Source organism: Bombina bombina, chromosome 7, assembly GCF_027579735.1.
Source record: "Bombina bombina isolate aBomBom1 chromosome 7, aBomBom1.pri, whole genome shotgun sequence".
NCBI classification, from domain to species: domain Eukaryota; kingdom Metazoa; phylum Chordata; class Amphibia; order Anura; family Bombinatoridae; genus Bombina; species Bombina bombina.
Genome location: NC_069505.1, coordinates 640564053 through 640580724, shown reverse-complemented (window position 1 = coordinate 640580724; position 16672 = coordinate 640564053). Strand labels below are relative to the sequence as shown.

The following is a 16672-nucleotide window of genomic DNA, read 5'->3' as shown; positions in this document are numbered from 1 at the left end:
GTGAGAAGGGTAAGGTATGAGCATGTGAGCTAAGGTAAGGAGAGAGGGGCCGATATAAACTGCATGTGAGAAGGGTAAGGTATGAGCATGTGAGCTAAGGTAAGGAGAGAGGGGCCGATATAAACTGCATGAGGAGAAGGGTAAGGTATGAGCATGTGAGCTAAGGTAAGGAGAGAGGGGCCGATATAAACTGCATGTGAGAAGGGTACGGTATGAGCATGTGAGCTAAGGTAAGGAGAGAGGGGCCGATATGAACTGTATGTGAGAAGGGTAAGGTATGAGCATGTGAGCTAAGGTAAGGAGAGAGGGGCCGATATAAACTACATGAGGAGAAGGGTAAGGTATGAGCATGTGAGCTAAGGTAAGGAGAGAGGGGCCGATATAAACTGCATGTGAGAAGGGTAAGGTATGAGCATGTGAGCTAAGGTAAGGAGAGAGGGGCCGATATAAACTGCATGTGAGAAGGGTAAGGTATGAGCATGTGAGCTAAGGTAAGGAGAGAGGGGCCGATATAAACTGCATGAGGAGAAGGGTAAGGTATGAGCATGTGAGCTAAGGTAAGGAGAGAGGGGCCGATATAAACTGCATGTGAGAAGGGTAAGGTATGAGCATGTGAGATAAGGTAAGGAGAGAGGGGCCGATATAAACTGCATGTGAGAAGGGTAAGGTATGAGCATGTGAGCTAAGGTAAGGAGAGAGGGGCCGATATAAACTGCATGTGAGAAGGGTAAGGTATGAGCATGTGAGCTAAGGTAAGGAGAGAGGGGCCGATATAAACTGCATGAGGAGAAGGGTAAGGTATGAGCATGTGAGCTAAGGTAAGGAGAGAGGGGCCGATATAAACTGCACGAGGAGAAGGGTAAGGTATGAGCATGTGAGCTAAGGTAAGGAGAGAGGGGCCGATATAAACTGCATGTGAGAAGGGTAAGGTATGAGCATGTGAGCTAAGGTAAGGTAAGGAGAGAGGGGCCGATATAAACTGCATGTGAGAAGGGTAAGGTATGAGCATGTGAGCTAAGGTAAGGTAAGGAGAGAGGGGCCGATATAAACTGCATGAGGAGAAGGGTAAGGTATGAGCATGTGAGCTAAGGTAAGGAGAGAGGGGCCGATATAAACTGCATGTGAGAAGGGTAAGGTATAAGCATGTGAGCTAAGGTAAGGAGAGAGGGGCCGATATAAACTGCATGTGAGACGGGTAAGGTATGAGCATGTGAGCTAAGGTAAGGTAAGGAGAGAGGGGCCGATATAAACTGCATGAGGAGAAGGGTAAGGTATGAGCATGTGAGCTAAGGTAAGGAGAGAGGGGCTGATATAAACTGCATGTGAGAAGGGTAAGGTATGAGCATGTGAGCTAAGGTAAGGAGAGAGGGGCCGATATAAACTGCATGTGAGAAGGGTAAGGTATGAGCATGTGAGCTAAGGTAAGGAGAGAGGGGCCGATATAAACTGCATGTGAGAAGGGTAAGGTATGAGCATGTGAGCTAAGGTAAGGAGAGAGGGGCCGATATAAACTGCATGTGAGAAGGGTAAGGTATGAGAATGTGAGCTAAGGTAAGGAGAGAGAGGCCGATATAAACTGCATGTGAAGAAGGGTAAGGTATGAGCATGTGAGCTAAGGTAAGGAGAGAGGGGCCGATATAAACTGCATGTGAGAAGGGTAAGGTATGAGCATGTGAGCTAAGGTAAGGAGAGAGGGGCCGATATAAACTGCATGTGAGAAGGGTAAGGTATGAGCATGTGAGCTAAGGTAAGGAGAGAGGGGCCGATATAAACTGCATGAGGAGAAGGGTAAGGTATGAGCATGTGAGCTAAGGTAAGGAGAGAGGGGCCGATATAAACTGCATGTGAGAAGGGTAAGGTATGAGCATGTGAGCTAAGGTAAGGAGAGAGGGGCAGATATAAACTGCATGTGAGAAGGGTAAGGTATGAGCATGTGAGCTAAGGTAAGGAGAGAGGGGCCGATATAAACTGCATGAGGAGTACCCACTGTTGGCTGCCAAATTTTTTTTAGTTCTTGCCTCATGGGGCCCCCATAGCCCATTGGGCCCCTGACAGGAGTCACCCCTGTCACCCCCTGATGGCAGCCCTGATAACACTGTAAGACAAGTGGAGTACAGAGTTTATACAGTGGCTCTACACAGATGAAAGGTAACAGTTAATATATATGAATTATGTACTCATACTTGGGGTTTTATTATCTATATATAACTAAACTAGATTTCCATCTAAATCAAATGAAACTAAACTGACCATAGGGAGTTTATGTGGGCTATCCTCAAATCCATTGTGATTTAGCATGAGTGTTATATAAGAAAACATTAGCACAGTCTGAATACTACAGTATTAGATGAAACATGTGAGTTCCTCTCAGGTCTAGTGTTACATAGCAGGATTATAAGTGTTACGGATGCCTCCAGGCTGGCTGGAAGTTGGACCGTAGAAAAGGATGCTCCTAGCGCTCACCAAAGGAGCAGCAGCACCGTAGTCACTCTATAACTGCTGCGTAGCCACCATAAGTAACGCAGACTCTATGAACCACCGCTGCTGGGCTGGTATCTCGCTGTCTGCTCTGCACCCTGGACCTACGACCAGGCTCCAGTAGGTGAACCTCTCCCTTCTGTAGCAATCCCTGTAGCTAAGGGAGTATGAAAAACATAGCAATCCCTGTAGTGATTACAGCTGTCCCCTACAAACATGAGTCAAAGCTGCAAGTTAGAGGGTCAGAAATAGGTCTCATGTGCTGGAGCACACAGCCTGCTTTTTATTGAGGTTACATGCAAACAGGACACTCTCAGGGGGAGGCATAAAATCCCCCATCACAAATTTGATATTAGATATAGAGACACTCCCTTTGACAGGCCACAACATTTACTTCAGCAGATAACATTACACACAATAAAACAATGCAGTCCACCTTATCAATACTAGTCTGATTAGACAATGGGAAAGTTTATCACTAAACCTAATTAGAGCTGATCCCAGCAGACTTGTATTTAGAATAGGTTTCTTGAAGCTGAACAAAATTTAACTCTTAATGGCACACAATGAAACTGAACCAAGTGGGAGAAAGCCAGGGACAAGTCATTTCACAGGTCTGGGGACATAGTCTTAAAGGGGCATTGTTCACCAAAGTCACAATATGTCCCCAGACGGTTCTTAAAGGGCCATACACACCCAATAAAAGTTAATATACTCTCAGGGACACAATCTTCCAGGGGCCATAGTCATGAGGAAGGAGGCTGGCAAATAGGCTTCTCCAAAATCCAGGGAAGCAGGGCAATTTTCCATTTAAAGGGCCAGTTATAAATAGGAATAAAGAGAACAAAGAAAACAGACAGAGTCTCTATAGAAGTGCGCAAATGATCACAGCATGTGGCAGATGGCGGATTCGGCAACCAGCAATCCAGGCAGCTCTCTTAGAAATAGTAGGTGGACAACGGGAACCTGTGGATGACAGATGGAAGAGGCGCCTCATGGGACAAGTATCGTTTTAGGCAACAGAGGGAAACACAATAACAGCGGACCCCCCACACAGAGTGTTACTCACAAGAGCGGCGGTACAAACGTGTACCCAGACAAGCAGGACGGAACCAAAAGTCGCCCGTCAGACAGGCGTAAGCTCGATACGCTAAGGCAGACGTCACTCAGCAGGCAGCGTCAGAGTCGACCCAGCAGGGGAACCAATGGAGTGGAAGGAAACTCGACACAGCGGACCTCCAAAGGGGAATCAGGAACGTATCCAAATTGCTCCAGCGGCAATAATAATAGAAAACAGGCAGGTGTGATGTACTCAAGGATATATTTATTGAGTACAAACAGATAAAAACATGCGTACAGCAACGCGTTTCTCAACAAATAGTCGTTTCATCAGGCTGATAATAATACATGGATGTACCTGCTCTATTTATAACACACCTGTGTCAATCACAGAGCTCCAGCTGCCGACACACCTCCAAGCGAGGATAGCTAGGTGATAGGATATGAATCGAATAGGAGGTGTCTCAGGAGCCGGAGCTGAGGATGGACTGCGAACAACAAATGACATGCACAAATATTTCTAACATTCTGAATTTGCATTATATGTTCATAATTGATCTATCCTTACAAAAAATATACACATTCATATCATACATATAATGAATATTTCTGTAACAGCATACAACATGTGAGATTGTGGAGAATTAACGCTCACAAATTAAGATCATAGTTTAATATAAAGAAATATTAATAATAATATATCATAATATCCCAGTATCATTAAAAGACTCAAAACAGATAAATAAAATGATAATGGTCCAGTTTAATAAAAAGGGGCTGAATAATAGTTGTTAAAAAATTATTAAATAGAGGGTGAGAGAATTGTTTAATAAAAAGGGGGACGATCCTTGGAAGAAAAGGGGATAAGACTAGAAGGACCAGCATAAAAAGGACAATTCCTAAGTCCAATAGATAAAAGGGGTCCTAAAAAAACCTACTAATAATAACTAAAAGCACCAGAAATAATAAATCAGACAATATTATTCTTAGTCGCTGACTATACTAGGTGCTCAGATGTAAATAAAAAATATGGGTTGAGTAACTGGATACAGCTCTAGTGGATGGCCCTAATTAGTGAAAGGCTGCTAGGTCAATACACAAATTTAACCCATCAGGATGCATACATTTCAAAACGTGGATCCAATACGTTTCTCTTTGTCTTAGTCTAAAATACCTATTATAGATATAAGATTTAGGTATATGTTCTAAAGGGGTCACGGAGAAGCAATTAGTATCACCATTGTGCATGATGTTGCAGTGTCTAGAGACACTATGGTACTTGTAATTCTTCTTCATATTACGTTTATGTTCAGACCACCTTATGCTGAACCGCCTACAGGTTCTGCCCACATATTGGATGCCACACAAACAGGTGAGTAAATATACAACATAGGTTGATGCACAGGAGATATGTCCAATGATCGAATAAGATCTATTAGTGATAGTAGATCGAAAGGTTTTTTGTTTGGTGTCAATCGAATGACACATCTTACATCTGCTCGCTCTACATCTGAAAGCACCAAACTTTGGTGCAATAGACTTCGGTGTTGTAAGGGCTGGTTGTCTCTTATGTTTGACTATCTTGCTGGGAGCAAGCAGGGTCTTTAAAGTAGGAGCTCTCCTATAGACCACTTTTGGTTTGGTACCTATCGACTTACCCAAAATGGGATCCTTAGTTAGAATGTCCCAATGTTTAGCCAGCACATTTCTAATCAGTGCATGATTAGAGTTAAATTGCGTGATAAAAAGAGGATTTTCATTAAAGTTATTAGTTACTTGTCCCGAATGTTTATTTGAGTTGATAAAATAACCCTTCCTATCATCTAATCTAGCCCTTCTGTAACCTTTGTCTATAATACTAAGTGGATAGTTCTTTTCCAAAAAACGTTCCCTCAAGACCTGACTTTGGGAATCATAGTCAGATAACGTGCTGCAGTTACGGCGAATACGTTTGAACTGACCATATGGTACGTTTTGTTTCCAGGCATGAAAATGACAACTTTTGAAATCCAGATAGCTATTACAGTCAACCGTCTTGAAATAGGTTGTACTAGTCACCTTGCCTTCATTAAAGCTCAAGTTCAGGTCCAGGTATACAATTGATTTATTATTTATTGAACTAGTGAAGGTCAAGCCCCTGTCGTTGGAATTCAAATAATCCACAAAAGAAGTGGCTGAGTCCTCATTGCCCCTCCATAAAAATATCAGATCGTCAATGTATCTGCCATAGAATACCAGGCTCGCCCCATAGTGTGAGTCATATATATAACGATTTTCAAAATGACCCATGAACAAATTCGCGTAACTAGGGGCGAACCTGGTACCCATGGCAGTACCTTTTGTTTGAAGAAAAAATTCATCCTGGAACACAAAATAGTTGTGCTCCAGGATGAAAGAAATGAGCTGTAAAATAAACTCTTTCTGGTTAGTAGAAAGATAGAAATCTTGGTCCAGAAATTCAGACACTGCCTCCATACCCAAATTGTGTGCAATATTTGAGTACAAAGCCTGAACATCACAGGTGATCCACACCAGGTCAGGTGTGATATTCAGTCCCTCTAATTTCTTGAGGAGGTCTGTGGAGTCTTGAATGTAGGATTCGAGACCCCGGACATATTTCTGTAGAAAATGATCAACGTATGAGGACACGTTGTCAGTTAAGCTGCCTATCCCCGCTATGATCGGTCGACCTGGTGGGCATGAGGAGTTTTTGTGTATCTTAGGCAAATGGTAATAAAATGCCAAATTGGGCTCATCAATTACCAAAAAATCCCTCTCTTTTTTATGGAGTATACCTTCTTTGAAGGCAGAATCAACAATATCCTTAAGAGATGATTTAAACCTCGTAGTGGGGTCAGAGTTCAATTTCATATAGTAGTTAACATCAAATAGAATTTTCCGGGCCTCTGTTAAATAATCAGCTAGGTCTTGAAGCACAACCCCTCCGCCTTTGTCGGCTTGTCTTATGACAATAGATTTGTTGTTTTTAAGACTTTCCAAAGCTTTTTTCTCATTAGGAAAAAGATTATTTTGTCCATGTATCTTTTTAGTTATTTTATCAAAATCGTCACTAACAAGTTGCCTGAAGATTTCGATATGGGCATTGTTTTTCAATTGGGGCACAAAATTCGATTTATTTTTAAAGTTGGTATGTATATACCCCTCACACAGTTGGTCAATAAAAGTGTCAGGTTCAATAACCGGAACCATTTCTTGGTCGAGTCTGGCTCCCATGGAGTCTGTCAGAATAGGCAACAGTGTACTATTCTTAAGTGTCTTTTCAGCAAAGTATTTTTGCAATGACAGTTTTTGGGTGAACCGGTTCAAATCCACAAAAAGTGAAAAAACATTGTGCTTGTTGGTAGGACTAAAAGAAAGACCTTTGCCCAATACCCGAATTTCGTCATTAGACAAGACATGTGACGATAGATTAAAGATCCCCTTACTTAGGGTCTGTAATCTTGCCTTGCCTTGCCTTGCAAGATTACAGACCCTAAGTAAGGGGATCTTTAATCTATCGTCACATGTCTTGTCTAATAACGAAATTCGGGTATTGGGCAAAGGTCTTTCTTTTAGTCCTACCAACAAGCACAATGTTTTTTCACTTTTTGTGGATTTGAACCGGTTCACCCAAAAACTGTCATTGCAAAAATACTTTGCTGAAAAGACACTTAAGAATAGTACACTGTTGCCTATTCTGACAGACTCCATGGGAGCCAGACTCGACCAAGAAATGGTTCCGGTTATTGAACCTGACACTTTTATTGACCAACTGTGTGAGGGGTATATACATACCAACTTTAAAAATAAATCGAATTTTGTGCCCCAATTGAAAAACAATGCCCATATCGAAATCTTCAGGCAACTTGTTAGTGACGATTTTGATAAAATAACTAAAAAGATACATGGACAAAATAATCTTTTTCCTAATGAGAAAAAAGCTTTGGAAAGTCTTAAAAACAACAAATCTATTGTCATAAGACAAGCCGACAAAGGCGGAGGGGTTGTGCTTCAAGACCTAGCTGATTATTTAACAGAGGCCCGGAAAATTCTATTTGATGTTAACTACTATATGAAATTGAACTCTGACCCCACTACGAGGTTTAAATCATCTCTTAAGGATATTGTTGATTTTGCCTTCAAAGAAGGTATACTCCATAAAAAAGAGAGGGATTTTTTGGTAATTGATGAGCCCAATTTGGCATTTTATTACCATTTGCCTAAGATACACAAAAACTCCTCATGCCCACCAGGTCGACCGATCATAGCGGGGATAGGCAGCTTAACTGACAACGTGTCCTCATACGTTGATCATTTTCTACAGAAATATGTCCGGGGTCTCGAATCCTACATTCAAGACTCCACAGACCTCCTCAAGAAATTAGAGGGACTGAATATCACACCTGACCTGGTGTGGATCACCTGTGATGTTCAGGCTTTGTACTCAAATATTGCACACAATTTGGGTATGGAGGCAGTGTCTGAATTTCTGGACCAAGATTTCTATCTTTCTACTAACCAGAAAGAGTTTATTTTACAGCTCATTTCTTTCATCCTGGAGCACAACTATTTTGTGTTCCAGGATGAATTTTTTCTTCAAACAAAAGGTACTGCCATGGGTACCAGGTTCGCCCCTAGTTACGTGAATTTGTTCATGGGTCATTTTGAAAATCGTTATATATATGACTCACACTATGGGGCGAGCCTGGTATTCTATGGCAGATACATTGATGATCTGATATTTTTATGGAGGGGCAATGAGGACTCTAGGACTATTTGAATTCCAACGACAGGGGCTTGACCTTCACTAGTTCAATAAATAATAAATCAATTGTATACCTGGACCTGAACTTGAGCTTTAATGAAGGCAAGGTGACTAGTACAACCTATTTCAAGACGGTTGACTGTAATAGCTATCTGGATTTCAAAAGTTGTCATTTTCATGCCTGGAAACAAAACGTACCATATGGTCAGTTCAAACGTATTCGCCGTAACTGCAGCACGTTATCTGACTATGATTCCCAAAGTCAGGTCTTGAGGGAACGTTTTTTGGAAAAGAACTATCCACTTAGTATTATAGACAAAGGTTACAGAAGGGCTAGATTAGATGATAGGAAGGGTTATTTTATCAACTCAAATAAACATTCGGGACAAGTAACTAATAACTTTAATGAAAATCCTCTTTTTATCACGCAATTTAACTCTAATCATGCACTGATTAGAAATGTGCTGGCTAAACATTGGGACATTCTAACTAAGGATCCCATTTTGGGTAAGTCGATAGGTACCAAACCAAAAGTGGTCTATAGGAGAGCTCCTACTTTAAAGACCCTGCTTGCTCCCAGCAAGATAGTCAAACATAAGAGACAACCAGCCCTTACAACACCGAAGTCTATTGCACCAAAGTTTGGTGCTTTCAGATGTAGAGCGAGCAGATGTAAGATGTGTCATTCGATTGACACCAAACAAAAAACCTTTCGATCTACTATCACTAATAGATCTTATTCGATCATTGGACATATCTCCTGTGCATCAACCTATGTTGTATATTTACTCACCTGTTTGTGTGGCATCCAATATGTGGGCAGAACCTGTAGGCGGTTCAGCATAAGGTGGTCTGAACATAAACGTAATATGAAGAAGAATTACAAGTACCATAGTGTCTCTAGACACTGCAACATCATGCACAATGGTGATACTAATTGCTTCTCCGTGACCCCTTTAGAACATATACCTAAATCTTATATCTATAATAGGTATTTTAGACTAAGACAAAGAGAAACGTATTGGATCCACGTTTTGAAATGTATGCATCCTGATGGGTTAAATTTGTGTATTGACCTAGCAGCCTTTCACTAATTAGGGCCATCCACTAGAGCTGTATCCAGTTACTCAACCCATATTTTTTATTTACATCTGAGCACCTAGTATAGTCAGCGACTAAGAATAATATTGTCTGATTTATTATTTCTGGTGCTTTTAGTTATTATTAGTAGGTTTTTTTAGGACCCCTTTTATCTATTGGACTTAGGAATTGTCCTTTTTATGCTGGTCCTTCTAGTCTTATCCCCTTTTCTTCCAAGGATCGTCCCCCTTTTTATTAAACAATTCTCTCACCCTCTATTTAATAATTTTTTAACAACTATTATTCAGCCCCTTTTTATTAAACTGGACCATTATCATTTTATTTGTCTGTTTTGAGTCTTTTAATGATACTGGGATATTATGATATATTATTATTAATATTTCTTTATATTAAACTATGATCTTAATTTGTGAGCGTTAATTCTCCACAATCTCACATGTTGTATGCTGTTACAGAAATATTTATTATATGTATGATATGAATGTGTATATTTTTTGTAAGGATAGATCAATTATGAACATATAATGCAAATTCAGAATGTTAGAAATATTTGTGCATGTCATTTGTTGTTCGCAGTCCATCCTCAGCTCCGGCTCCTGAGACACCTCCTATTCGATTCATATCCTATCACCTAGCTATCCTCGCTTGGAGGTGTGTCGGTAGCTGGAGCTCTGTGATTGACACAGGTGTGTTATAAATAGAGCAGGTACATCCATGTATTATTATCAGCCTGATGAAACGACTATTTGTTGAGAAACGCGTTGCTGTACGCATGTTTTTATCTGTTTGTACTCAATAAATATATCCTTGAGTACATCACACCTGTCTGTTTTCTATTATTATTGCCGCTGGAGCAATTTGGATACGTTCCTGATTCCCCTTTGGAGGTCCGCTGTGTCGAGTTTCCTTCCACTCCATTGGTTCCCCTGCTGGGTCGACTCTGACGCTGCCTGCTGAGTGACGTCTGCCTTAGCGTATCGAGCTTACGCCTGTCTGACGGGCGACTTTTGGTTCCATCCTGCTTGTCTGGGTACACGTTTGTACCGCCGCTCTTGTGAGTAACACTCTGTGTGGGGGGTCCGCTGTTATTGTGTTTCCCTCTGTTGCCTAAAACGATACTTGTCCCATGAGGCGCCTCTTCCATCTGTCATCCACAGGTTCCCGTTGTCCAGTTATAAATAGCAGTTTGTAACATATCTCCCCTTTTGGAGGGAGACTAACCAGGCACCTGACCTTCTGTCGGTCAGTGCCTAAGTTAGTCTCGCAACCCACCCACAAATAAACCTTAGCAGCAAAGTAGCCCCCCCACAATAAGTAGTACTGGCCTGTAGGTTCCAGGTTATAGGATGAAAGTGTAGCATCCTCTGCCTTCCTGGCGCAGCTGGGCAAATAGCTGATGGTACTTGGGGGGCAGAGGCCAGCGGCACTCTGCCCTGGTGCCAGCGCTTCTGCTGGGGTGAGGGGTTTGCAGGCCAGACCTGTAACAAGGGGGTCTGTAGGGCAGAGGCCAGCAGCGCTCTGTCCTGATGCCAGCTCTTCTCCTGGGGGAATTGGGGCATAGTCCTGCCCGGTGGCAAAGGGAACGTGGGGGTCAGTGGGGGTTAACATCTCCACTGTTAACCCTGGGCCCAAGTTAGGAGTTAGCTGGGGAGGGGGAGATTGGCTTACCTCCTCCTCCTGATACTCCGGTGGCCGTTGGGAAGGGAGGTCGATGCTCTCCGCTTCCTGTGGAACATGCTGCGGCTGGGGAGAGAGACCGGTTGTCTCCTCTCCCTGGAAGGCACACTCCGGCTGGGTCTGTCGCTGGGGATCTGGGCCGCCTGCCCAGCATCCCTGTAGGGCCGGTAGAGAGACTGCGGTCCCATCTCCACCTGCCTGCTGGGGGTCCTCCCAGGACCAGTCTATGAGGCCTGCTGCCTCTGGTATCTCTGGTTGGGGAAGGAGACTGGTTGTCTCTTCCCTCTGCACAGTATACTGCCGCTGGGGAGGGAGGTCGCTGCTCTCCTCTCCCTTACATACTTCCAGCCGCTGGGGAATGGAGTCTGGGCTCACAATTCCCTGCATATTCCTCTGCTGCTGGGGGACAGGACCAACTGTCTCTGCCCCCTGTAACTCAGCCTGCCGCTGAGGAATGGAGTCTGGGCTCCCAATTCCCTGCAATTCACTCTGCTGCTGGGGGACAGGACCAACTGTCTCTGCCCCCTGTAACTCATTTTCTCGCTGGAGAGCAGGTGTCCATACCCCCAAACTCCACAGTTGGCGCTCAAAGGCTCGTGCCGCTTCGTTCTCAGTAGCCAATTCCCGGATGAGGCGACTGACTACCTCCTGCGCAGGGTCTGGACCATATCGGACTAGCCGCCTCTTTACCTCTGGAATGAAATCCTCGCCCTCATAGCGACGGATCAGGTTGAGGTGCTCTTCACAGGGTTCTGACCAGTATCTTGTCAGCTCCATGCTGCTGTAGGTAGGGACGCTGCGCAGTGGCTAGCGTTGCCCTCAATAACTTTCCTACGATACCAGTGCTGTTGTGGTGCAGCTCCTTGCGCTAGGACGCTATCCCACCGCTGCCGCCAAATGTTACGATTGCCTCCAGGCTGGCTGGAAGTTGGACCGTAGAAAAGGATGCTCCTAGCGCTCACCAAAGGAGCAGCAGCACCGTAGACACTCTAACTGCTGTGTAGCCACCATAAGTAACGCAGACTCTATGAACCACCGCTGCTGGGCTGGTATCTCGCCGTCTGCTCTGCGCCCTGGACCTACGACCAGGCTCCAGTAGGTGAACCTCTTCCTTCTGTAGCAATCCCTGTAGCTAAGGGAGTATGAAGAGCATAGCAATCCCTGTAGTGATTATAAGCTGTATCCTACAAACATGAGTCAAAGCTTCAAGTTAGAGGGTCAACATAGGTCTGATGTGCTGGAGCACACAGCCTGCTTTTATTCAGGTTACATGCAAACAGGACACTCTCAGGGGGAGGCATAAAATCCCCCATCACACATTTGATATTAGATAGAGAGACACTCCCTTTGACAGGCCACAACATTTACTTCAGCAGATAACAAGTTACACACAATAAAACAATGCAGTCCACCTTATCACTACTAGTCTGATTAGACAATGGGAAAGTTTATCACTAAACCTAATTAGAGCTGATCCCAGCAGACTTGTATTTAGAATAGGTTTCTTGAAGCTGAACAAAATTTAACTCTTAATGGCACACAATGAAACTGAACCAAGTGGGAGAAAGCCAGGGACAAGTCATTTCACAGGTCTGGGGACATTGTTCACCAAAGTCACAATATGTCCCCAGACGGTTCTTAAAGGGCCATACACACCCAATAAAAGTTAATATACTCTCAGGGACACAATCTTCCAGGGGCCATAGTCATGAGGAAGGAGGCTGGCAAATAGGCTTCTCCAAAATCCAGGGAAGCAGGGCAATTTTCCATTTAAAGGGCCAGTTATAAATAGCAGTTTGTAACAATAAGATCACATAAAAGGAAACCAATATACAATTAAAACAAAGTAGGGAAAAGAAAAATCAGACAGATACATAGAGAGTGTTGAAACCCACCTGCTTCTACATAAATGTCAGGCTGAGCACCATCTTAAAATAAGTTGTTGTTAGATCGCATCACTGAACTAAAGAAAGTGTGATGCAATACTAAAGCAACCACTAGAGGCCCCCAGAGAATAACGATCCATTCATTGCGAGATTAGTTGGAATGTAGAAATGATAATATAATACATAGCACATTTTATAAGGCTGTCCATCTCAAAGATCATTATTGGGGATAGCTAGGACAGCTATGAAGGACTGAACTGATTTAGTCAGCCACCAATTGTGCAAGTTCTCCCACTTAAGAAGATTAGAGAGGCCTGTAATTTTCATCATAGGAATACCTCAACTAAGTGGCTCCTGTAAGCGGTGCAAAGTTTAGCTGGAGGGAGCTTTGACCGCGGAGCACAGTGTAGGCTGATGTTGAGAGGAAGTGGGGGAGGAGCTGCAAGGTGATAAAGCCTTGCGGCTGAGCGTGAAAGCCAGCAGTTGTTATTAGTGAAAGTTGGTGAAGCGTCTGCAACTGTTGGCTTTCTCGCTTAGCCTGCGTCATAGCTGATGTGGAAGAATTGTTCCGGCGGCTGAAGGAGGCTGCAGAGTTAAAGGGACCTACCTGGCTATCTGAGCAGGTCCAATCGTTGCTGGGGGCTCTGGTAACGGCTGGGGCAGTGCAGGAGCAGTCGGTTCCCAGGAAGAGGTCCACCAGGCAATCCAGGCCTCCATCGCGTCTCAGCCCTGAGGTCAGCAGGAGGGCGTCGTCGACAAGAAGATCTGGTCCGGTTCCGGTTAGGAGGAGTGCAGAGGCAGCGGTATTGGCGGGTCCGGCGTTTGTGGGTCCAGTGCCGATGATGTCATCACCCGGTGTGAGCGGCAGTGATCCGGAGCGGAGGTCCGTTGCTGGCCTGGCCACTAAATCTGGAGGCAGGGGTAAGGTGGCTCACAGCCTGGCTGGGCCTGACCTGGGGGGAGTGGGGCCTTCTGTGAGGTGCTGTGATGGACAGGGTGGCGCCCTGGTTCCTGGTAGTGGGGTAGCAGTGAGCAGTGGTAGTAAGGGAGAGGAGGGACAGGCCACGGCAGCATTGGTGGTTGGTGGTCCCAAAGTCAGGCAGAGTGAGTTAGGCCTGGGTTCTCTCCAGCTTAGGCCCATGGGTCCTAGCCAGTTTAGTGGGGGTGATGTGAGTTGGGCAGTGAGGCCACAAGTGGGGGGGGGCTTGTTGATCAGGAGTATGGGTCTGGGGAGGAATGTGAGGAGTTTGAGCTGGGCCCTGGGGAGGTGGACTTATTTTTAAACTCCTCTGATGAGGAGTGTGTTCCTCCCTCCCCTGGGTCCTCCAGTAAGAATGTTAGCCGCTTTGGGGGGTCAGCTGAGAGGGTTTCTGTGGGTCCTAGGCCTGAGTCTGTTAGCCATGCTGTGGGGGGAGGGGGTACGGCCAGGTTCAGGGAGGAGGTTGGGGTGTGTGGCTCACATGTTAGCTTTTCTCTTCCAGAGCATAGCCCATCTGAACGACGGCCAGGGCCTCAGCCTGGTCCATCTTTGAGGGAGGATGTCTTTGACGGCCTTGAGGAGGATTTCTCTGGCTTGCAAGGTTCCTGGACGGATTCTATTCGTTTGGAGCATGATGACGGTCCACAGCAGGAGGTGCGGCCTGTTGGACGCAAAGAGGTGAGGTGTGGTGTCTCGGGCGGGGTTTCAGAGCTGGCAAGGGAACAGAGTGGGGCCCAGGTGTATACGGCGGCCACTCAAGGGGGTATAGGTGCCAGGGGTCGGCCACATAGGCCAGGAGGACGGGGAGTTGTACATAGGGAGGGGTCTAGAAGACGGCCGGTTGTGGACGTTGATTGGCCTGGTGGTGAGGGTGGGGGAGCTCCCAAGAGGGGTAGGGGAGTTAGTACGGCTCGGAGTAACAGCCGGCAAAGAGGGGGAAGGGGTAGCAGAGCTTTTCCTCCCCTGGATATGTATTCACGTTCTACTGTTTTTCAGGATCAACCACGGCAGTTGGCACAACAGGGACGGCCAGCTGCCACTTCTACTGGAGGCGAGCGAGAGACTACGGGGCAACGCAGCAGCGGGCTCCAGGCGACTTTCAGCAGTCCTTCAAGCGTCAGGAATACGGAGAGCACTTCAGCAGGTGAGACAGGGTTGTTGAATGTGGGGGGGAGTGATGTTACATTGTGTGTTGTTAGGAGTGTGGATTGTGATTCAGTGACAGGGAGTGTAGTGGCGGGATTGAAAGTGTTGTTAGCTAAATTGGAAGGAGTTGGCCCTGCGCAAGGGGTTGGTGTAGAGAGAGCGTGGGTCCCTGTTGACAGGCCGGCGGGTGTACCCGTTGTGGAGAGGGTTGAGGACTGCAGTGTGGCGGTCCCTGATGTCTCAGGGGGTGGTGTCTCGGTTGTGGCGCAGACTTCCGGGCCTATAGTGGGGTCTTCCGGGGTGGTCTCGAGGCAGGGTGAGGGAGCTGAGTTGAGGGTGGCTGATACAGCAATGTCTCGGTCGTGTCTCTGCTCAATCGGGCCGTTGGGGATGTACTTGACCTCTGAGGTGAGGGACAAGATATATAAGAGGGATTTTATCGAATTGTTCTCTCTTCTCCCGCTTGAGCAGTCTTTCGAGATCCCGGAGACGTGGCCAAGAAGGAGGAGGAGGAGAGAAAAAAGAGATATAGGAAGTTGCCGAAAACATTTTCTAACTGGTTTCAGGCATTTTTAATATATGCTAGTGTGTTTGCGAGTAAATTTCCTGACCAGGGTTCGGCGCTTTTTTGTTATCTTGATGAGGTGTCGTCTGCTCAGCGGATGTACGGAGGTATGGCTTGGTGGTCATACGACGAGCAGTTCAGGCAACGCTTGTCAGTTAAGCCGGAAATGCGGTGGGACGACCGTGACATGGGGTTGTGGCTAAATATCATGACGCCTCTAAGATCTTCCCAGTCCTTTCGATCAGGAGCCGGTGGCGCCTCCATCGGGGGATCCCCTGCCACGGTCAGAAAAAGTTGTTGTTTTGCCTATAATGAAAAGTTTTGCAAGTGGGGAGCAGCGTGCAAGTTTAAGCACGAGTGTTCAGGGTGTGGGGGGGCACATTCCTATGCGAAGTGTTTCCGTAAGGGTAAACCGAGCGGGGTTGGGGATGCGTCTGACAAAGGGGGCGACCCCGGTGAGACTCGCCGCGATGGAGCCTTGGCTCGCCCTGTACGCTAGGCGGAAGGGTTGTTTTGATAAGGCGGCATTGCTTTATCATGGTTTTCAATTTGGCTTTGTGATTCCGTCACAAGGGGATTGTGGGGTTTTTAGGGGTAATTTAAAGTCAGCTCGTTTGTGGCCTGGGGTAGTCGTTGAAAAACTGATGAAGGAGGTTGAGTTAGGTAGAATGGCGGGCCCGTTTGATCGCCCTCCTTTGGTTGATTTGAGGATATCACCTAATGGGGTGGTTCCTAAGAAGGAGCCTGGTAAATTCAGGCTCATTCATCATTTATCATTTCCCAAAGGGGGATCTGTTAATGATGGCATTCCTCAGTAGTTGTCGTCTGATCAGGCGGTTAACCTAGTCAGAGAAGCTGGTGCCGCTGCTTTACTGGCTAAAGTGGACATTGAGGCAGCTTTCAGACTGCTACCTGTGCACCCGACTTCGCAGCATCTGTTGGGTTGTTGCGTGGATGGTGCCTACTATGTGGATTTGTGCTTGCCCATGGGGTGTTCCATATCCTGCTCGCTGTTT

General features: G+C 45.6%; 1 protein-coding gene across 1 annotated transcript; it reads left to right on the top strand.

Annotated features, from left to right (window-relative positions):
• Positions 1-13808: 13808 nt before the first annotated feature.
• On the top strand, positions 13809-15667 carry LOC128636775 (uncharacterized). Its single transcript, XM_053689753.1, has 3 exons — positions 13809-14135; positions 14183-14623; positions 14942-15667. Exons 1-3 carry the CDS (start codon positions 13809-13811, stop codon positions 15665-15667), a joined length of 1494 nt encoding a protein of 497 aa, XP_053545728.1.
• The last annotated feature ends 1005 nt before the right edge of the window (positions 15668-16672 follow it).